The sequence below is a fragment of the Leptinotarsa decemlineata genome, unplaced genomic scaffold (genome assembly GCF_025532065.1).
Source record: "Leptinotarsa decemlineata unplaced genomic scaffold, Ldec_3_MD MMD2_tig00000026_RagTag_RagTag, whole genome shotgun sequence".
NCBI lineage: Eukaryota > Metazoa > Arthropoda > Insecta > Coleoptera > Chrysomelidae > Leptinotarsa > Leptinotarsa decemlineata.
Window position 1 is genome coordinate 1,895,671 of NW_027412539.1, and position 23,224 is coordinate 1,918,894.

A 23,224-nucleotide genomic window follows, 5' to 3' on the forward strand; every position below is an offset into this window, starting at 1 on the left:
CATATCATAAATGATTGATTGTTACGCCTTGTACTTAGTGTCTGTAGTTTTTTTACTTCGATTACTTGGTTTTCTAGTGATTGTTCTGTTTGTGCTTCTATATGTTTTCTTATGTTTTCCTCCTTTATATTATCGGGTACTTTGGTTATGAATAACCATATCTTTTTGTATTGATCATCATGCCCATGAAAATTACTATCACCTTCATCACTGCCAATGTTTATTTTATTTTTATTTTTACGACTCCTATGTGTGACCTCTTGAAAACCTTCATTGCTATTATAATCATCATTTATATGAATAATATCTGTCATAAACCTCCTTTGTTCATTTTCTAGAGCATTTATTTGATTTTCAGTTTGTGACTTATTTTCAATTTTAGATTTGTTAATTGTGACACCCTGTATGTTGTGATTTCTCACAATGTCTAATACATCCATATGTTGTTGAATGTGTTTTTCCTGGTTATTTATTTTGTTTTTTTTTTGGGGATTTGTTTTTCTTTATTGGATTCTTCATTTTTTGTTGGTATTGTCATACTATGTTTTATGGTTCGGGTTGGTCTGTCTTTAATGAATTTGTCTTCCAAAAATGCAATTTTCTCTTCCAGTAATATAATGACTCGTTCTTTGTCTGCAATAATGGATTCCTTATCAGCAGAAATTTGCCTAAGTAATTTATTTTCCTCTCTCAGGAAGTCTTCTTCAGATAAATAAAGTAGGTCATCAGCTTGTTTATCTGATTCATGCTTGCATTCCGCTTTTTTTTGGTCACTAGATTGCTTGAGACACTTTGGATGGAAGTAATCATTACATTTGATACACTTCACTTTATTTACTACTTTTTTCGAGCAATGTTTACAAGTAAAATTCTCGTTTTCTGTAAGAGCTGGAGACGAACAACCTGCTCGGCCCGCCATTACCTTATACCTTAATACCTTATCTACACAATTTCAAGAATTATTATTTGCGAATGAATCTTCATGGTCTTCCAATGTTTCAGTTATTTATTTCAATTGAATTTTATCATGGTTTTCAGGATGATAGATTTGTTTGTTAATACATATAAAAATTCACATATTTTAGTAATATAACTTATATAACTTTTATTGTTAGGTACAACAGTGTTTCATGGTACAAATTCATTATTTTCTTTCTCATTGCTTTCTTAGCAAACACGTAACATCGTTTTGAGGTTTTGCGAGATCATATACTACAGGGGAAAAATTTGCAAAATATTTTCCCATATCAATTCAAAATGTAGTCACCGCGAACTATCTCTTAATGTGTGTTCAGGTTTGATGCCTGTAAGTTCCTGAAAAAAATGTATGAAAAAACCTGGTAAGAACAATTCTGGAATCACGTAAATACGTGAATCAACTTAGCGCCAATTTTTCCATCAACTAGGCACGATCCTGTTCGCGACACATTTCAACAATGTGAGCTTCGATATCAATAGAGCAGGTTGGTTTTTAACAAATTCGGCAGTGTTAGTGATAACTCAATGGTCACCACAAACGTTGGGCTTCACTCGGTGGTCACTGGCGAAGTATTCCCCAAACTACTGGGGCTTTTGGTGGTATATCACCGCGTGCACCTGATCCTTCTCTATGGTTGGGATGGCCTTCTACCGATTGTTCAGTCTTTAGGCCATTCTCCACACAAAGTGATCAAGCCTGAGTATTTCGAGCTTGTCCTTCCGCTTTTTGTTGGTGAACTCACTAATACGCTTGCTGAGCTCCGCAACAAGTCTCGGCATACGATCTTTACTACAGGGGTCACGTGTTCATTACCAATGTTTGCGTATTCGGTGTTTTTGCTTAACGAGTTCAACATCAAGCAATTCAGTACGAGGTCGATCGTGGCGAGCATCAAACCATTCCAAGGATAGTGAGTCAGCTCCTCAGAAAAGTCTATTTTAATGTTGTTCATGGAGTACTCCAACAGCGTCCTCCCGTTCGCGTTCTGCTGATTGTGACAGTTCCACTCCAGTCTTTTCTTATCAAGATAGCTACCCCACCGCTTTTCACCGCGCTTCAGTTTATGTTCCTGCCAAAGCTTGGTTTCGGACAGAAACATATCAAACTTATGGGTATAAATTAGGTTAACAGCCCTGGGGTATTTGTTAACTCCATTCACATTCAGTATGCACCCCTTAATAGGCATTACAAGTTGTAATCATTAAAACAACCATGAGCTTACACAGATCATTTATTGCCCGGATGATCTCGGCCAGGTTAACCATTTCGCTGAGCCTCCGGAAGCAATTAGTTGCTTCCATGAGCTGCTGCTGAGCCCCTATCGTGAGCCCTCTCACTGTACCAGTGGTGGGGAAGGAAGCGGTGGTTATCCCGGAGTCGGCTGAATTTTGTTCCTACTATCCTTTACCCAGGAATTGGTCTTGGCAGTGGTACAGGTACCAGTTTAGGGGCTGGTGCAGAGACCTGCTTAGGCGCTGGTTGCCGCAGTTAGCACATTTAGACCTGGAATCTGTGACACTGCATCAGTTTTATGCTATTTGTCCAAAGCTTCTATGTGACCCTGGGACATTTCGTTTTGAGACATCCTTCGTTCGTTACGACCATGTATAGGGGACGTTTATCCGTCCTCAGCCTATACACAGCCGAAAGGTTCATTTTTCATTCCCTCCGGAGTTCCTCCTCAACTTACTCAGTCTCTGGGGCAAATTCCAGCCCATGGAGGACAAACGCATGAGTTTTATGCTCCGGGAGGATGTAAGTATGGAATTATTTCTTTAAGCTTTGCATAAATCTTTTACTCATCAGGATTGTTGTATGTACCACGATTGGGGAAAGACTTCTGGTTTTCGTCCTATTAGGCTTTCCAATGTTCGCCGCTGAAGGTAGTAGTGGATCAGTCTCTATATCGGTGTAACTCAAGAAATCATACAAATAGTTTGATTCATCACTAAAATTTTCACAATTACAAGATTAAATACATGAGAAAACTTATTGGACTAGTCAAAAAAGCTAAACACAAATGTTTGATCGTGAACAAATTTAAAAAAGACTAACATGTATAAAAGAAACTATGTCATTCATCTAAGCACTGAAAGCAAGAAATTCATCCATACTATATTAGCAGTTATCCAACAAAAAACCATATAGTTCATTCCCTATAAAAGTTATTTTATTGAAGCATTTAATACCCAAGTATTTTGGGTAATTCTGACTCACATTCAAGCGAGAGTAGTGGTGGTATAAAGTATCTTCACCCCGAGTAGCGTAATTATGTAGGTATGTATATCAGAGTTTTTTTGGATATAGGTGTTTATTATCATAGCAGTATTATGTGTAGGCACGGCAACGGTACGATGCTAAATTTTTTATCTAGTGGTTTACAAGAGTCCAGTGGACGAGACTTGTCCATACAGCGAATTACTCTTTTCTAAACCTTAAGAATGTAGTCAGTATATGCAGAGTTACCCCAGAAGATCAACCCATACTGTAGCCTTGATTGTACCAATCCATGATTCATGAGTTTTTTAACTTCTGTAGATCAGAGTAACAAAAGACAATAGAGAGGCCTTTTCCATCCTTACATTGAAGTCAGCATAACTTTGTTTACGGGAAGTAAGTTGGAGCATGAAACAGTGGCGGTTGGTTTAGTTGATAATCGAAGAGATATTATATATTTATGATATAAATCATTTCAGGTGAAAATGTATTCTATAAGTATGTTATTACATTCAAAACTCTTCATGATAGAAACATATTAAAAATCATTAATTTCAATTCAACAAAAATCTTTAATCAAATTAGAATTTCCAAACGTTAACGTAAGGCACACATCTTCATGAAAGAAAAACCATTAAGTAATAAGGCGTGATTACAACTCCCCCTTAAGTAGCTTCTTGTCAAACAGCCATTCGCCTAAAGCACCGTGTTTTTCCGTCATCTTTTCAAGGGTGGATATTTTTCCGGCGATATCACGTTGACCTTGATATTGTTCTCCTAAGAAGTCTCCACTGAGGTAATCGACAAGCTGCAAAAAAACGAAATGAATTGAAACTCCGCCCTCAATAAGTCATTGAAATTATAAACTACGAAATATAAAATTCACCAGTCCTCGCTACTCACGTGATAGTCATTGAAAGATTTCGCTTCTTCACATACTTTGATAACATCACGGATTTTTCTTGTTACAGAAGCTTCTAATTTAAGAGCGTCTTTCAAAGCACTCAATCCGTTAGTCCATGTCGTTTGAGATGGCATAAGCTGTAACGAAACAATTGATAATGATGAATTTAAAAAAATATACGCGAGCCTGTTAAAGGAAGCAATGTAAGTTGCTATAGCTGGTATGCATCCAGACATCAAGTATATACTCACATTTCTCTTGATGAGACTGCTGACTTTAGAAGTAAGTTCTCCTCTCATGAGAAGGTAGGAAATGAGTTTGATCGCATGTTCTCTTTCTTCGCTGGCAGATTTGAAGAAAATTTCAGCGAAGCCGGGCCTGTTGACGGTGTCTTTAGAGAAATGAGCACCCATTGCCATGTATTGCATGGCAGCTTTGAGCTCGTCTTCGACCTGAGCTCTCATTTTTTTGACGCATGCTTTTTCCATGTCTATCCAATCTTTAGGAATGTCCAGTTCTTTGTAAGAACCTACAGTAACAATGTCAATGTTTGAATACATAGACCATCAAGTTTGATATTTATTAGATAATCCATAAAAAAATTCAATATGGAAATTTTCATCACTTCTACTTACTATATACGAGGTCTGTTGAAAAAATTAGGTGAATTTTATTTTTTTTGAAAAAATATTTATTTTTTCATCAATTTCTATTTTGCCCCTTTCAAAGTAGTCCCCCTCAGAAATAATACACTTGTGCCACATTTTGGTACGTCCTTGAGCTCTCTTACCGAGTCGGTTTCTTTATCTCCTCAATCATCGCAAAACGCTGTCCTTTTATGGGTCTCTTCAATCTTGGGAACAGGAAAAAGTCTCAGAAGGACAAATCTGGTGAATACGGTGGCTAACGAATGATTATTGTGTTGTAATGACGAGTGAACAGGTGTGTTGTCGGATGTTTTCTTCGTATTGCTTTTTGCAAGCCGCGACAACTTCAAGATAATACTCGTTATTGATCATACGAACATGTGGCAAGAACTCCTGATGCACTACGCCACGGCAATCGAAGAAAACTGTTATAGCGTTGTAGCTCAAATTTCCTTTGACGTCATTCCATTGCTGGAGTTGACATCGTTTCGACGTTGCCCGTTTTCTTTGATCCGATTCGCCAAATCAAGCATGATTCTTTTCAAGAAGGTTTCAGTTCGATATCTTTCTTGCGAAGGGAGATGTGCCAAGGTGGTTGTGAAGGGAAACAGTTTTTGGATTTGAATTATTCTCCCTGTTTTCGTTAATGATTGCCTTTCCTACATTGAGTGGAAATATTCTGGCTATCTTATAAATTAGCCCTGGACATTCCAGTTTTTTTACTTAATCAAACCACGGGGCGCCTGGTTTTTGGTAGATAAACCGTTCCCTACCCTCTTTAGAGGTAAGTCTTTAAAAAAGCTCCAGAAATTTGATAATCCTCTGAATAGCTTTTTTGTGTTAGGTTTGCTTTTAATAAAATTTATTCTTAGGGTTGTAGGATGACATTAGACAAATAGGTGGTTTATTTTGGAAAAAGGAAAACTATTCACCCCAAATCAGAAGTCGGGTCGGTTCAAGTTTACACGTGCAACGCCAGAGTCCTGACAGAAACTAAAGATTTAGTGTTTTTTTACAGAAAATCATTTTTGAATTTCATATCAAAAAGACAGTGAAAGTACAGTGATTAACCCTGTGAAAATAATAATTAGTTTCAAGTTCTGAGTTAGTGAAAATTGAATTGAATGATATCGCATAGGCTAGAAATACTCTTTTGATTTTCTTTAATGTAGAAGAGATGAATTTGGCGGAGAGAACCAATAAGGCCAGAAATTATAATATATTTTCAACATATATTTAACATATTTTGAACCAAAATACATTACTTCCATTTCTTCTTTAAAAAAACCTGTTCAATATAATTATCTGAAAAAATCATAATAATGATGCAATAATGTTGTGACCTGATGCGTAGCACCATGGGTAAGCATTTTTCATCTATGACGTGATCTGATCTTGCAAAATTAAGTTCTCAGTCTTCCCCAAAATATCTTCGACTTACATATTACATGAGCGTTTGTTTGGTATAAATTGAACATACATGTATTAATTTTGATTGTTTATTTTTTATGCTATTACTTAACGACCAAACTCCACAGAATACGTTCCCATCAATTTGTCCCATTTAATTTCCCAGCTTTATAAATAGTTGATACTTGTATTTCTACAAAGGTGGGTGGCGCCCACTTCAGTGTTGATTTGAATTTGATAAAAACAATTTTTTACGAACCCATAGTGCTTTCCGGCCAAAAGCTGCCTTTCGCAAATTCATGTTAACAAATTATTGAATTGTCAATAATTTGCTGCTACACAGTGAGCAGAACAGTGAGAGAACTTTGCGTGCTTTTTTGGTCTTAGCTCTTCTGGGATCTTCTATTGGGACGATTGGACTTTCGTTTCGATGTCATAACCGTAAACCCATCATTCATTACCAGCTATGATCCTTTTAAGCAAATCTGGATCACCGTTGACGTCATTTAACAAGTCGTGAGCGATACCTCATGCGACGGTTTTCTTTGTGATTTGGTAAATTTACCAATTTTGGAACGAACTTCACTACCACACGCCACGCTGCCGAACAAATTGCATGGCATGAGCCAACCGATATTCCGACATCCTCAGTAACTTTTCTAATAGTGAATCGACGATTCTTCATAACAATTGTCTTCACTTTCTCAAAATGTTTATCGGTTGATGTTTTGCTGGGGCGTCTAGGGCAAGTGTCATTATTCACATCTTTTTGACCTTCTGTGTAAACATTTTTACGCATGCCACCGTATATGCCACTGTCAACATTTCAAGTGTTTTTGAGCACTCAACTCCATTTTCACACAAAATATTATGCCAATTTTTTTTATCCCCATCGCTAATCGAATGTACTTATCCCGCGAAATTTGAATATTTACCTTATTTTTTTAACAGACCTCGTATACATATAAAAAAATTCATGGTTGTGCTAACGTCAATCAAAAAAAATTTGTTAATACGAAATAATATTGAAAGGAATACGAAAGTTCAATTATTGTGACGCACATATCAAGCCTACAACAAATTTCAAGTGGTTATTGTTGGCCGATAATAAATCTGGTGCCGTGTGTAAAGATCCGAAAATGATATCATTATATTCGTTTGATAAAATTAGTATTTATAGATTATCAGAATGAACTTAAGGTTGAGTGGATGCATACTATTTAACGGTAAATATTCGTTTTGAGGGCACCTGGCGATTTTGAAAAAAATTTTGAATGCACTTACGTATCTTGATGCGTAGATTACGAATCCGGAAGGAAAAAAGCGGCGCTGTTCTTTATTTACAAAGTTACGGCCCTTCAAAGTTCAGAAAAGGGCAACTTTTCAGCCTCCTTTTTCACAAGATAAACTATTTAAAAACACAAGCATTTATTCTTTAGGTCACCTTTACACCTTATTCTTCCTCAATTGACACTTTTCAATTCAACAATCAATATTTTTCTTATAAAAAACTTAATTTAAAAACGAATGCTTCTTTTGGTGATATTCTTCTATTTCTAGGTTAGTTACTGGTGAGATTTCAGAAAAAAGCGGTTGGTATTTGCCGCCGCCTACTATTTCAAATTCGTAGATTTGGATTTTTAGTTTGACGTGAGTAATTAATACACCACCAAAAACCAATTTACGAATGAAGACAAAAAACATTTCTCTCTCTCTCTCTCTCTCTATTTTAGATGGTCGTTGCTTCCTATCGTCAGGCGCAAACAATTTGGTTTTTATGGAGTCGCCTCTTGCTTGGGAGGCCTTTTAGTTTTTTTTTCACAAATATAGCCTCCTTTACGTGGTTATCCGAACCATCCCGGCCTGGATACCGGCGTGAATAAAGGGGACCCTTTATTTATCACTTTTTTTTAATGACACTCACACATTTCCGTAATTAACATGGCATCCGCATACCTTATTTGTGGTCGGACGTTATCAGCACGTCCGTCCACTACCATGGCCACCACGGAACTCAGTAAAAAAAAAATTGACAGCGTCAGTCGTACCAACTATGCCATTAACCTTAAAAACGTAAAATACAGAGATATACTTATAACCAAAAAGCAGCTCCGTACTTACATTTTTCAACATTTTTATTGGAAACAAATTGATTGTTGATGTGAAAAGTGTCAAGGAAGGAGGAATAGGGTGTAAGGGTGACCTAGTGAATAACTGCTTGTGGTTTCAAATAGTTTATCTTGTGAAAAAGAAGGCTGAAAAGTTGCCCTTTTCTGAACTTTGAAGGGCCGTAACTTTGTAAAAAAGGGAGAGCTTTTTTCTTTCAGATTCGTAATCTACGTATCAAAATACGTATTTACACTAAACATTTTTTTTAAATCGCCGGGTACCCTCAAAACGAATATTTACCCATGAATCTTATATCTATTGATATATAGAGTGAACTTTCATTAATTTTACAATTGAACATCTCCAAGAAAATCAGGTATTTGTTAATACGAGTATGAGTGAAAAACATTTAACTTACATTCTAGGGCCGATGAAGCCAATCCAATGACACAAATGAAGAAAGTTGTCAAAATAATGCTTTTCATGGTTCAGCTGATTTGGTTCCTGGACAAAAAATTATAACAATCGATTAACAGAGTTTAGTATTGTAATTTGTTAAGTAGTCTGCCTTTACACTCACTGGCGCAGAAGGTGGACTAAACAAAAACTGAACTAACTCACCCGAGTTAATGTAGATATGTAAGTATTTTGCGCACAACACCACTCCATATTCATTTTGCCGCTAGTTGAATTCGAGTAAAGTCCTCTCAAGGCTGCATGCACTCCCCGCATTGCGGCTAGACCATGTTTGTGTTTGTCAGGTTACAGATACCAGAAGCGGACTAGCCCAAAGAAGAATCATAAATAAGAGATAAATGGAAGTTAATTACTTATATTTTTGACATGTTGGTGATTTAAATTAACTTTTATCTTCATCATCAACTTTCAACTTGATTAAAAACCAGCTCCAGTTTTAAACAATGAGATGAGATTTTGTAATTCATTTGACCAAATTGAAAAAAACCGATCGAAACTGAAACATCAAAAATATATAGAAAAGGGACTTTCAAAATGGCTCGATTGCTGTTTCTTTTGTGAATAGCATTTATATATGTTGTTTAGTTTTTAGACATTAGTCGATATGTATTTTCCGCTTTTACTATTTGGCTCTGGAGTTATGGTAAAATTGGAACCTTTGTCGTCAAATGAATCTATTAAAACATTTTTCCCTAAACAATGAAAAAGTGTTTTCATTAAATTCTGGGAATCTAGTTGAATATATTTTTTCAATATTTCTCACACATATCGAACTTCACCCTGCCCTAAGCATACTTGAAAATTGCTAGTTTCTATCAGTGCCGTCTTAAACTTATTATACGCCGGTGTGCGGGTGATCAGCCTGCGCCCCTGCTGTTACAAAAAAAAACGCTATATAATTTCAATCTTCTATTTAATTATTTCTTGAAACTCTGTAATTTACAAATGAAAAAATTGACAAATAAAAATCAACATGAATTGTTATTAAAAAAAATTATATTATTATTTAATAGGCATACTTAATGCTATACCAACTCAAGCAATATACCTAATTTCAATCTTTCATTGATTGATTTCTGAAAAGTCTGAATTTACAAAAATCGCAGACAAAATTATGTTTGTTTTTTGAAACAAAAATTGTTGATACCCACTTGCTCAATTGAAACCAAACCATGAAAATTTTAATGTTAACACGACGGCTGTCGTAGCGGCAATTAACTAGGAGAACTAGGATTATTTGCAGATAAAAATTTGATTTCATATTTCAGTTGTTTACATTATAACATAATCAAACTTTGAGACCTAAACAATAAGATTAAATTTCTATAGATCGTCAATTAATATCAATCAGTGATCGACACCCACTACAAAGGCACCGTGCTGGTAATATAGTCAAACGAATTTTCGTTTAAAACCTTAGTAACGGCTACGGTTATGTAAAAGAAAGCTCTTCTAACTTCAAATTCAGGCAGGTGCGAGTTGAATAAATTTGAATTGTAAGATAAGTCATAATAAGAGCTCTTCTAGCTTCCACATAGTGAGCGGTGTGACACTTGCCAAAGGCGGCAAGTAGGTATCATGAGGTGATGAGCCGTACATATGATTTGTCCGTCATTCAAGACTGGTACACATTTTCATTATGTACATGCAATGCCGGTGGCATTGAATGGAATTAGAGGTACCTAAACAAAATTCCCAATTTCTAGTTCTCGGCACCGCGCCTCGTAGGACACCACGTCCGGGTGCAGCAGCGCCCCTTGAACCCCGGGTAGGGGGTTACTAGGGGGCTACTATGAGTTTTATCTAACTTTTCTGTTAACTAAACCGGTCAGCCTTGTGAAGGGTCGTACTGTAAGTTAAACTATTAAGCTAAAAACTTTTTCTCAATATCTCTTAGATGGCACTTAATCACTTAATTTTAAACGAGCTATCAACTTTTTCGTTTATAAGACATTATTATACAAAAAAGAAAAATTATCTGTTTTTCAAACATAAACCATTACAATTCATAATTCTTATATACACTATGTCTCCGCCGCGGTTGAGTGCTCGAAGATAGAAGTTTTTCCACACGGCCGATGTGTACAGAAATTAGATTCCCTTTACTATCTATCACCGCCCATTTCCAAGCTGTCCTTAACCTGCTGCTCTGTCTCTATTGTTTGGTTTCCTGGTTTTACTGTGTGTTGTGTTAGCATGATGGTCTCTTGTGCCTGACTGGTTACATGTGTGAGTGTGTCGTGAACTAATGGTGTATATATAGTATCGGGTTGTGTGTGTGTCTGTTGTAATACTTGCCGAAGTCGCCGAACCGTGACTCGGAGATGGTCACTGGTTTTTCTTCGTCGATCCCTTGTGCTTAGTCCTCTCGTGGAATATGGAGTAGGTCGTATTCAGTGCATCGGGGAGATTCCGCAGCACTAGGTTACGGTTTGTCCGAATTCGTTGAGAGATATTTTTGGCGTGGTTTTTCAGGACATTTACGTACTGGGTGCCGAGATCCATGTTCCGGAAGATATATCGATATGTATCTATGAGAATTTACTACCATAAAACTTTGGATCGGGGGTCAATATGTCAATATGCACTGGACCTAAGTAGTGAAGTTATACGTGATGAAGGAAAGTGGGATTGTCTAGAAGCGCTTTCATCTGTCGCTTCTGCCTCCAATTATAGGATTGAGGATGGTCTAGTGCCCCACTCACTCAAGGAATCTCCTGTCCATCTTCTGACCTTCCTCTGGATGAGTAGTATCGCTTGATTCGAGGTTGATGCTAATCTTCCAGAAACGACACAGAAAGACCACTGGATGCTGTGAAATTGTATTGTAAGTATTGATACCATTAAATATAAAATGTATGAAAAGAGAAGTATTATTTAATCATTTTGGACTTTTTTTTAGACAGGAAAAATTTTGGAATACGATTTGACTGAAGAAAATATTGAATAATATTTTCAAGACAACATTCATTTGAAAGCAATAACTTATCAGGACAAAAAACTACGTCAAGATGTATTGGAAGTATTTATTTTTAATATATTTCAGACTATGTAAATTCACGTTCACAGTTGTACAAAAAATGTTCGTGTATAAAATTCGTGTTTTCATGGCAAATTCGAGAAAACTTTTGGTTGACTCCTCTAATCTCTCCACCTGTTGTTGCAGGTGTTCTGTGACTAGCACAAGGCTGGTGGATCTGGTCAGCAAAACTGTGCCCTCCGCGTAGTGAACCAACTTGTTGAAGTTCTATAGCTGGGGCAGGTCTAGTGTGTGAACCGAGAAGGGGTATGGAGACAGAACTGCGCCTTGAGGGATTTCTGCTTCAAGAAGTCGTCCGGTGGGGAGTTCTTGACCTACTCTGCCTTGGCATTTAGTTTGAAAATACTCGATGTGTCTCACCATTATGATCGTGTAGCAATCTGCTATTTTGGTAACGAATTTCCCAGACTAATAGTTGTCAGGAACGTAGGGTTTTTGTGAGGTTTCGGTATCATGATATCCGTGACCTCCTTGAAAGAATACGGGAAGTGTAAGTGTGGAGTTGAAGAGTGGCGCTGAGGATCGTCATCGCCGCTTTTCTCTTCATGTGTTCAGCTTTAAGTGCTGAGTTTGGGATTTCGTCCGGGCCTGGCGAGACCTCTGAAAGGGTTGAGTTTTGTACCTTCACTGTCGTTTTTTTTTGCACACCGTTTGTTGACCTGTTGCTCAATATTTTCCACTCCGTCGATAATGTCATCATTCTCTTTACTTTTTCTTTCGAAATCTACGATGAAATCAGACATGAAGTTCACTGACGTATTCGTACGAGAGATAACTAACACTTTTGTTTGAAGGTAGTTGAAAATGTTTCGTGGTGTATTTCATCATTTCGGACTTCCATTGTCTAATATAATATAAATTGATTTGAAATCCCTGAAAGAATCTGAAAAAAAATTAAAAAGATTAACCGAAAAAATAACAATTTTATTGAACAAAAAACTGAAAAAAAAATTAATCTGTAAAAAAAATTAAAAATTTTTTTAAATTTTTTTACAGGTTCTTTCAGGGATTTCAAATCAATTTACATTATATTATACAATGGAAGTCCAAACTGATGAAATATAAGTAACACTGTTATGAAAAAAGTTCTTTATATCATCTTGCCTAACTATTCAGTCAAATCCAGTCATTATATTCATAGATTTATATAAGTCAGGCAGAAATTATAAGTTATAACTTTGATTTGCGAGGAGTGTATTTTTAAGAGAGATCAATTTTTGGGAAAGATGGGTTTTTGTTTCTACTTCTCCATCTTCATACAAAAAATGTGGGAATCATCCAGAGAAAGAAAGAAAGTAATTACTCTCGAAACAACTACTTCCATATGAAACTGAATTACACGAAAGAAAAAAATACTTTCGAAATAACTACTTTTATTTAAACATTGAATTTTACAAAAAACACTTTTTCATATTTAGTTTGTACTGCAAACATTCGTTATGGAATTGAATCAGATATCATTCACAGGATTCCTACACAATATACTAAATAAAAGAAGAGATTAATTTTTGGGAAAAAAGGGTTCTGACTTTCGACTTCGCCATTTTTATACAGAAGAATGTGAAAATCTTCCAAGACAGGAAGAAAGAAAATAATTTCAGAATAAACTAATTACAAAGATTTGTAGATCATGTAAAGGGGTAACTTTCAGACACAATCTTTCAATTAAAAACAGGATTCCTGTGGCTGAATCAAATAAGCGAATGAATGCCATTAAGTACTGTCATCGATGACATGAGTAGATTTAACTCATTCGTGACAAAATCGTAATTTTATAAATGAATTGAGTGTTTTACCTTGTAATGTTATCCAGATTGGACAATACAATTTCGAGGAATATTGCAGATGATATTATAAGGAAGAGAATGTTTAGGGTAAGAATGAACGAAATCTCAACAATTAAAAACGACGAAAACCAAGATAAATATATTTCAGTTCCATACCACCAATTACGAATAACTTTGGGGAGATGTTCAAGGAACTAGGTATGAAGGTGGCTTTTAAAACAAGCCCATACACTACAGAGCTTTTTGGCAAACCAGAAAAACAAAGTCGGAAATTCGGAAAAGTCTGGAATTTACGAAATTAAATGTAAGGACTGCGATGCAAAATATTATGGACAGACAAAAAGATCTATTAAAATGAGATAAAAGGTACACTTAGCACACCTAAAATATGGAAGACCAAAGAAAATCAACAGTCGCCCATCATATTTTGCAACAAAAACATGTCATAAACTTTAGTTCATCAAGATTAGTTAGACAAGTTAACAACAACAGGCATCTTGATGCCTATGAGAGTGTGGAAATAAGTAAAAATAATGATATGCAAAATATGGTGGACCAATACCTAATAGCTTGTTAAAATAATTATCAGATTTACCTAACTATTACATAAGGACACATAGTAAAATTAATTTAACACTAGTAGATAAGGCAATTTTGTGAAATTAATTTAAGGCACTTAAGTCGCAGGTACCTAGAAGAGGTATTCTATGGTATAAATAAGGATAACATTGTAAGTGTTTTTAGTTTAATCTTCCTTTCGAAGATGATACTTGGTGATCGAAACACGTGTCGAGGTGTTAAAATAACGGTTTGGTGTTGGAATAAAACTCCAGTTATATTAAATTGATGGATGTAGCCGTTACTACGTGGTAGGATATCATAATGAAAAGAAAAAAGAAAATTTCTATGTTTTTTACTACTTTGAATTGTAACTAACGTTACTGCAGTTTCGTCCTTTATGGACATTATAAAACTTATACATATAATATACTTTATTGTATTGTATTTATTGTATGTATATTTTCAATTTTTCACATATTGAAATAGATAAGGGTAAGTGCAATTTGTTACCATTCATTTAAAGTAGAACTCATGTGAATGATATCTGATTTTTATTCCACAACGAATATTTAAAAGACAAACTAAGTAGAGAAAAGTATCTTCTGTATAATTCAATGTTCATATAGAAGTATTTGTTTCGAAAGAATTTTTTTTCTTTCGTGTAATTCAATGTTTATATGAAAGTAGCTGTTTCAGGAGGACTTTCTTTTAGTTTGTGTCTGAAAGTTACTTCTTTGCATGATCTACACATCCATGTATAGAGTTACTTATTTTCAAATTAATTACTTCCTTCCTTTCTTTGGAAGATTCCCTCATCCTTTTTTTGTATCAAGATGGAGTAGTAGAAACCAAAAACTTTCTTTCCAAAAAAAAAGATAAGGGTAGTTTACCAAACTATATTTTTCACCTCTACCAAGTAATTATTTCGAGAATACATTCATTAATCTCAAGAATGTTGTGATATTGATAGGTAACATCGTAATATATTCAAATTCTGCACATTACTTGTCGTAAATTTTTTTAGTGAATATCGAGTTCGATTTCCTAAAAAAGTGAAACATTTCAAAGTACAAAAAAATATTTACTTTCGTTCTTCGACCCAGTCCAGGAGATAATTTATAGGTACATCATAATGTATAAACAATTTATCATGAATCATGAGAGATTGCAAACTCCGTATCTGTAATTTTGTTGCGCACGACACTGATGCGCACGGTTTTTAAATCCACAATCTTATTGTTGTTTTGTGGTAATGCTATATAAAATTTTCTTGCTTTATCCGAATATGCATCATTCGTGATTACGCTGGCGAGATACCAGGTGGGTGTCAATATCAGTGTGAGCAGTTTTTGAAGTAATTGAATATTTTGATATTTTTTAGGGATCATGAAGGCTTTCATTATTATCGCTATCTTTTGCGCTGCCGCATCTGCGGCCCAAGACTATTGTTATAAGGACGTAGTTGAAGCTTGCAGGACGACCAACAAAAAATGTGAGTACATTTCTTTGCCTGAGTGCTTTAAGTAAATAAAATTCTGGTTTATCAAATTATCTGATCTCTAATAATCGCTCATCTAAATTTTGAATCAGTTTGTCAGCAATAGTATTGAAAAATATTTGGTTACGATGGTTTGTTGAAAGCATTTTGCTAGAAATTGTATCATTTCAGTAAGCAACACAAATGAATAAAAAAAAATCAATGTTTATATTGAAAAATTTATGGATGACGCAATGATCAGTCCAAGTAGGAAGATTATCTTAATTGTCCCTCCAATTGAACAGAAGAAGATATTTTCAAATTGAAGGGGTTATATTTTTAGGAGTGATTAATTTTTTGGGAAAGAAAGTTTTTGGCTTTCTACTACTCCATCTGATACAAAAAAAGGGATGAGAGAATCTTCCAAAGAAAGGAAGGAAGTAATCAATTTGAAACTCTATACATGAATGTGTAGATCATGCAAAGAAGTGACTTTCAGACACAAACTGAAAGAAAGTCCTCCTGAAACAGCTACTTTCATATAAACATTGAATTACACGAAAGAAAATAATTCTTTCGAAACAAATACTTCTATATGAACACTGAATTATACAGAAGATACTTTTCTCTACTCAGTTTGTATTTCAAATATTTGTTGTGGAATAAGAATCAGATATCATTCACATGAGTTCTACTTTGAATGAATGGTAATAAATTGTACTCACATGGAACACTGTCACCTTCACTGGTATACACCGATGTTTCGCCTTAAGACACTTGCCCTAAGGCTCTTCAGTACCAAATACACACACTTCATTCATGAATTACGATTTTGAATGTCACGGAATAAGCTTGATCTGCTTATGTCATCAATAACATCGTAATGACATTCATTCATTCATTGGTCAGCCGGTAGCCAAGCGGTTCTGTGTGGGTGCTTTGTTCACTCACTCGAATTGACTGCCGTGTTGGTCGGTGGTTCAAGCCCTAGTCTGAACGATCGATCTTCACTTGCTACCGTCCAACCCGTGTTAGGAATCACACGTTAAAAGGTAAGACCTCGTTAATCCTTAGCTCGCACAAGTTTCGACTTCTGAGGGTTGTCGTTCGTAGGGGTGCGACAGCTGGTTAACGGAAAAACAGATTTTAAAAACAGATTAAACAGATTAGATTTAATCCCAGCCAAGAGGAATCTTATTTGAATTGAAGGGGTTATATTTTTAGAAGTGATTAATTTTTTGTATCAGATGGAGTAGTAGAAAGCCAAAAACTTTCTTTCCCAAAAATGTAATCACTCCTAAAAATATAACCCCTTCAATTCAAATAAGATTCCTCTTGGCTGGGATTAAATCAAATAGGTGAATGAATGTCATTATGATGTCATCGATGACATAAGCAGATCAAGCTTATTCCGTGACATTCAAAATCGTAATTGATGAATGAAGTGTGTGTATTTTCTATAATGTTATCCAATTTGGTACACATAACAGAATACGTGGAAAAGTATATAAAAATATTTTAATTTGATTTTATAAACTAAGTTATATTATTACAGCTTACTTGTCAACTATAACGATCCAATCAATATAAAATTTTAACCGTTTTACTTGCACACGCTCTTATTTAAAAATATAAAAAAGTGCAAAATAGATTTATATTTTACACTTTGGACCGAATGAAACTTCCATACCCGATTCAATGTTCCTAACGATTTTATAATATACATCGATATATCAACAGAGTTAAAATTCCTGCTTAGGTCATGGAAATTTTTGCAATACCTACATAGTGATAAATCTGTAAAGTTGAGATAGTTACTTGTCATAGCTTTCATTAGGTTGTTTCAAAAGTGGTGTCCGTTTTAATATCATGTTTTTGTAGCTCTACATCTCAATGAACATTTATTCTACTGTATCGTGTTATATACTGATCGATAGATAATTTTGTACTCTATACAATTATGTAAAGGAGACGGCATCTATGGTTACTTTTCGTAACCTCTCTTCACGAATTACCTCACATAAAAGTGACTGCAAACAGAATGAAAGATCTTGTGGTTTAGCAGAGCATGTAATTTCGAAGGGTCACGGTATGGTCTATAACAATACGTAAATGAATAATTATATATATATATATATATATATATATAATATATATTTGAACTTTTGATTAAATGATAAAAATTGAAATAATAACATTTAAAATTACATAAATTGAATTTATAACTGATAATTGAAACTTTTTCATTTATACATTTTTACTGATAATTTTATTTATGATAACCTTTTATATTATATTCAGATCCATTTTATCAGGTGATATGATAGATTATTCAAGATTCGTCACGTTTCATCTGTCATAGATTTTATATTTGTAAATAAATGCCATTTTATTTTTGGTGAGTTATTTTTATGTGTTCATTAATTTATTATTTGTTTTCATTTTGTGATTTACTAAAGCGTTTCTGAAAGAAGAGCCATTAAAGTCTAGAAACAGAAAAAAGTTCTCATTTTCAAGTCTCCGATTGTATACGCATTAAAGAAATCTGTCTCTTCCCGAGACTAAAATGTATATTTACCATACATAACATATTTACTAGGTATTACAATGTTACTTTTATTCAATTTTCATTAAGAACATTGATAGAAATCTCATATTAATAGGAAAGATTTCGTTTAACCTTAGGCCCCCGAAATTTTGACATTTCAGGATGTTCGTTGGCAGCTGGTTATCGGAAAAAAATTATCAATAAAAACAACCAATAACATGAAAAAATTGTCGAATCATTTCAAAAATCAATTGATACACCAAACATCATGGAAGTAAAAATAGACATCATTCATTCAATTGATATTGATAAGGGATTCAACTAACCAAAATCCTCTGACACCAAAAGAAATTGAAACAAATGGTTGTTCAGACCAATTTATACAGGGTGTTTCATGATGCCATGCTAACATTTAAAGAGCTTATTATAGGCCCATTTTGAGAAAAAAATATATGCGATCATATTTTATGTCCTGAAGATGTTGTCTTTGGAATTACATGGTGCTAAAGTTCTTAAAAAATATATTTTTTATGATAACTGTCGTATGTCCCTATATATTTTTGTAAAACTTGGTGTGCATCTTCAATGCATCAAAAATAAATCTATTGTACAACTATTTTTTTTATTCTTGTCAGTGATGTCTGTTCAGGATTTGAACCTGAATTTTTTGAAAAGAATAGTGATATGCAATGCTCTATATATGTATGCTTTTCTCTGTTTTTAATGAAAGCATGTACGTTTTGGAAAATGCTAGCTAGGACTGTTTCTAATATTTCACAAGAAACTACGATTCGATTTCAAAGTTGCCCTTCCGTATGACATTTTCTATTGGGGTAGCCATGCCTGTGGTCTTTCTTGTCCTATCCAGAGAATATTGTAATTTGGGTTCAATTATTCACTGAAGTGTTTGCTTACACCACAGTCGATTTCATACTCCTGTATGCCCATTTAATCTCTAATAAAAGAAGTAGGATCACTTCGAATAATCACAGCTTAATTTTTCCAACATGTCAACATCGGTAAATGAAATCAGCAATTAGCAAAACTTCATTTGTTAAGGATGGATTAAAAACTGCTACCTCAATTTCTTGAATGCTTGAGTAGGTTGTATTTCTTTTAGATGATTGTCTGGTTCAGAACTTTCTCTTTTACAAAATCTTTTATGAAAATTTTCATGCATTTGGAATATTTCTCTATGGAGAATGCATTTCATGCAGCCGCCTGGTTTTCATTTCCTTACCTCAGAATCTGTATAAAGGTCTATGTTTTTTGTAAAACATTATGAATTTTGATTACTTGAGTAATTGACTATAGTACAATTTCATGATAGTAGGCACTAAATTCTCAGAAATATTGCATTAAAACGAAACAATTACAAGGTTGTAATTTTATATATTCAATCTAATTTGTCCTCATCTGTTTAGTATAATTTCTGTACGCCACTGCAAGAGAGATTAAGGCAAAAAAAACGTCAATCATTTCTGCCTACTATTTTGGAATTATAGTATAGGTGGAAAACTGTCGGAAATATTCATGTTTTCAACATAAAATTTGTATTTTCTACACATTACTAAATACTCAATAATACACCGTTTCATAATAACTTGCAAATGAATGATTTTTTTATGAGAAAACTGAACATCAAACGAAAAAAATGCGGAGTTATTGAAGAGTGGAAAATATTATTGAAACATTTTTGGCATGTCTATCCCCTTTTTATTTAATGGGTAGATAACTTTTTTGTATATTATTGTGGAATATTTCAGTTAAAGAATTATATTCTTCAATTTCAGATACATCCACCCTCAACTGTACTGCCAAATATGGCGCCATCGATGTAGTCCAACCGGCACTTCAGAAGTTCACCAACCATCACTTCATTCGCTCCTTTGAATATTTGTTGCTCTCCACCAACTTTGCTAATTACGAGAAAAACCGTCCAGGATTTGAAAAACTCTTCCGCTCTCTTTCCGACGACAAATGGGAGGAGGGCATTGAACTCATTAAGTACCTCACGAAACGAGGAGGTCAAATGAACTTCGCAACCGTCTCCGAAGAATTATTAGAGGAGAACGAGCTTGAGCGTAGTTTCGAGCTGAACGAGTTTGCTGCTGTCGCCAGGGCTCTGGACTTTGAGAAGAGAATTGCTCTTGAGGCTAACTCGATCCACGGTGAGGCCACCCGGATGAATAAGAACTTCCACGATCCCGAGATTTCGGATCACCTGGAACACGAGTTTGTTCACAAGCAGAGAGACGTTATCAGGAAGTTGGCTGGATATGCTACTGATCTGAACGACCTGTTGGACGGTCCGGACAGTTCGTTGTCCTTGTTTTTGTTCGATGAATATCTCCAGAAGTAATGAGCCACAACCTATTTGACACATACCTTAGAGGATGTTTGTGAATAAATAAATAAAGGCTTCCAAAACTTGTACTTACTTTATTGAGCAGAAGTGATGCCGAAAATTTCTTTCTGAATATAAATCTATGAAATTATGCTGAAGTCTACGTTTAACGGCATGTTGTTTAAGGGTCTTCTGTAATTGTAAAAATGTGATTCAAAACAAAATCTCTTTCTTGGTTTACTAAAAGAGTCTGTTTACCAAAAAATTCTGGATAAGATAAACTTCTCAAAAGAGTTGTACTTAACAGATGGGCAGGAAGAACAAAGCCAGTGACGTCAGGGAGATGACGACCGCGTTGTCGAGTCATGTAATTTCAATTTCAAGTGGTACTTGAAAATGCTTTCAAAGCCGAAATGTCGAAAAGATGAAAACTACAGACGTGTTCTAACCCGGACGACAGTATAAGATGAGTTCACTTTTGCATTCGTTCAAACCATTTGTCAAAGCAATTTTTCCATTCTTCTATCCCTCTTGAGACACCTCAAAACATGGTTTTTGAACGCTTGAACTGCTTCTTCGGCGCTCGTTAATCGTTGAACATGCAGTTCACCTTTGATATTTGGAAACAAGAACATATATACATACATATATATAAATCAAAAGGGGAAAATTCGTGGACAGAACACTCAAAAAATAGGGGCAAACCGCGGACACGTGTTTCTGGCTATTGGCCTCATCAGCGCGGTGCAGCCAATTGCAAAGATGGACAACAACTGGTTACCAAAAATGAAAAACATCACATATGCACGGTGTCACCAACAGGAGGTAACCAGTTGTTGTCCATCTTTGCAATTGGCTGCACCGCGCTGATGAGGCCAATAGCCAGAAACACGTGTCCGCGGTTTGCCCCTATTTTTTGAGTGTTCTGTCCACGAATTTTCCCCTTTTGATTTATATCATACACACTCGTTAATATTTATATCTCTGTACATACATACATACATATATATATATAGTGTAGTAAAGAATAAATTATTGACTTTTCATAGATATTGTTTTTTAATTATGCTTATGTATCAAGTTATTTCGCAAAAAGTAGAAATAAAGTGAAATATTTATCTGTTTTTGAAAACTGTATCAACTCTGCATCATTTTTGGCATAATTTTTTCTGGTGTTTTAAATTTTTGCGAAATAAGTTGTATTTAGAATTGCAATTGGTAATAAAAATGCATTGGAAAGATAAGTTAGGCATAAAGCACTAACTTTGTTGAGGTTTGGCTAAATTTGAGAAATCGGCAAATGTAAAATTTTCGAAAAACTGTAAAAAAACTAAATTTGTACTAGAGAGCTAAAAATTGGTATATGGGTAAAAAATGAAAAACCAATCATCTTTTCTCTTTACCGATTTTCGAAATTTCGAGCAATAACTGCTTTTCCGAACATTTTTTGGAAAAAATGTCAAATTTGACAGGGAAGAAAAATCACTTGATCGGTCATATGCATGTCATTTGGCATCATTTTTAAAGCACAACCTAATGGAGATATCAAAAGTTGCTTGAAGAGATGAACAAAAAAAAATCCCATTTGATGCGGACTTTATGTGTGACACTGTACACACACACACACACACATATATATATATATATATATATATATATATATATATATATATATATATATATATATATATATATATATATATATATATATATATATATTTATATACCGATTTTCGAAATTTCGATTTCCCATTTGATGCGGACTTTATGTGTGACACTGTATATATACATATTTGCAGTTAGTTTGTGCTTGAAAATGAGTAAAAAACATCCTTTTTCCTTTTGTCATGCGCTACTCTAAACCTGTCAAATTTTACATTTTTTTCGAAAATCCTCAAAAAATCAAAGAAAAATATTGCTCGATTTCCAATTTCATACCCTTGCTCGAAATTTGGACTGTCTACAGTCACTTCGACTTTTTTCCAGTTTTTTAAAATTTTCGAATCTTTCGCTCTCTCGATTCGAACGAAACATGATTCAAATTTCATAATTTTGATGAATACATTTCAATATCATATCTTGCCCAGAAAGTATCCGCATTGGCCTTTTATTAGAAAAAGAAATAAATACACCTCCAGAAATCCATTTTTGTTGTTCCAAAGTTCATCTAATTTTTTTTCCATTTCATTGTTGAACTAATACCGATTTTCAATGTATGGATGTTAATATGTCAGTAATCGAATAAACGCATTCCTCTTCATGCTTATTACACTCATATTTCTTTTTTTTATAGATAATTTTGATTTCTGATTTTGGAACATGAGTAGTTGTCTAAGGCCGCTTGAGGACCTCCCCCCACCATTTGACCTTGTCCTTGAATGACGTCATATGACCTTCAGTTACGTGTCAGATGATATGACCTTGATCATGGGTGTCGACCTTGAGATTTGAGTCTGTTCCTCAATATGTGACCTTGAAGTTTGGTCTTGAAAGATACCTCATGATCTTGCATTATGCACGTTCAATATGACCATGCGGTTCGACCTTGAGATTTATTCTTGCTCAATACGTGACCTCGATGTTTGACCTTGTATGATGTCACATCATAGGTCCTCGAGGCATGGCCCTGGACTTGTGCTTTGACCTTGAGATATAACTGTCATCGATGCATAACCTTGAACCCCTCCCTCTTTTCGAGGATGATTTTCTATATAAGCTTAG

The 23,224-nt window shown here is 34.7% G+C and overlaps 2 protein-coding genes across 2 annotated transcripts; one reads left to right on the forward strand and one right to left on the reverse strand.

Moving 5' to 3' along the window:
* Positions 1-3,748: 3,748 nt before the first annotated feature.
* Positions 3,749-8,884, reverse strand: LOC111502617 (ferritin heavy chain). Its single transcript, XM_023156729.2, has 4 exons — positions 8,685-8,884; positions 4,352-4,629; positions 4,100-4,237; positions 3,749-4,004 (listed from the first exon to the last, which is right to left on the reverse strand). Exons 1-4 carry the CDS (start codon positions 8,749-8,751, stop codon positions 3,849-3,851), a joined length of 639 nt encoding a protein of 212 aa, XP_023012497.2. The 5' UTR covers positions 8,752-8,884; the 3' UTR covers positions 3,749-3,848.
* A 6,419-nt stretch (positions 8,885-15,303) lies between these two features.
* LOC111502616 (ferritin light chain) lies at positions 15,304-20,589 on the forward strand. Its single transcript, XM_023156728.2, has 3 exons — positions 15,304-15,451; positions 15,513-15,623; positions 19,950-20,589. The coding sequence occupies exons 2-3, from the start codon at positions 15,518-15,520 to the stop codon at positions 20,516-20,518; spliced, it is 675 nt and encodes a 224-aa protein (XP_023012496.2). The 5' UTR covers positions 15,304-15,451; positions 15,513-15,517; the 3' UTR covers positions 20,519-20,589.
* The last annotated feature ends 2,635 nt before the right edge of the window (positions 20,590-23,224 follow it).

Coding starts and splice junctions, on each gene's coding strand:
- LOC111502617 (XM_023156729.2), bottom strand. CDS start 8,751: ATGAAAAGCATTATTTTGACAACTTTCTTCATTTGTGTCATTGGATTG. Junction 4,630..8,684: donor GGCTTCATCGGCCCTAGAAT/GTAAGTTAAATG, acceptor TTGTTACTGTAG/GTTCTTACAAAGAACTGGAC. Junction 4,238..4,351: donor GCAGTCTCATCAAGAGAAAT/GTGAGTATATAC, acceptor GTTTCGTTACAG/CTTATGCCATCTCAAACGAC.
- LOC111502616 (XM_023156728.2), top strand. CDS start 15,518: ATGAAGGCTTTCATTATTATCGCTATCTTTTGCGCTGCCGCATCTGCG. Junction 15,624..19,949: donor CAGGACGACCAACAAAAAAT/GTGAGTACATTT, acceptor CTTCAATTTCAG/ATACATCCACCCTCAACTGT.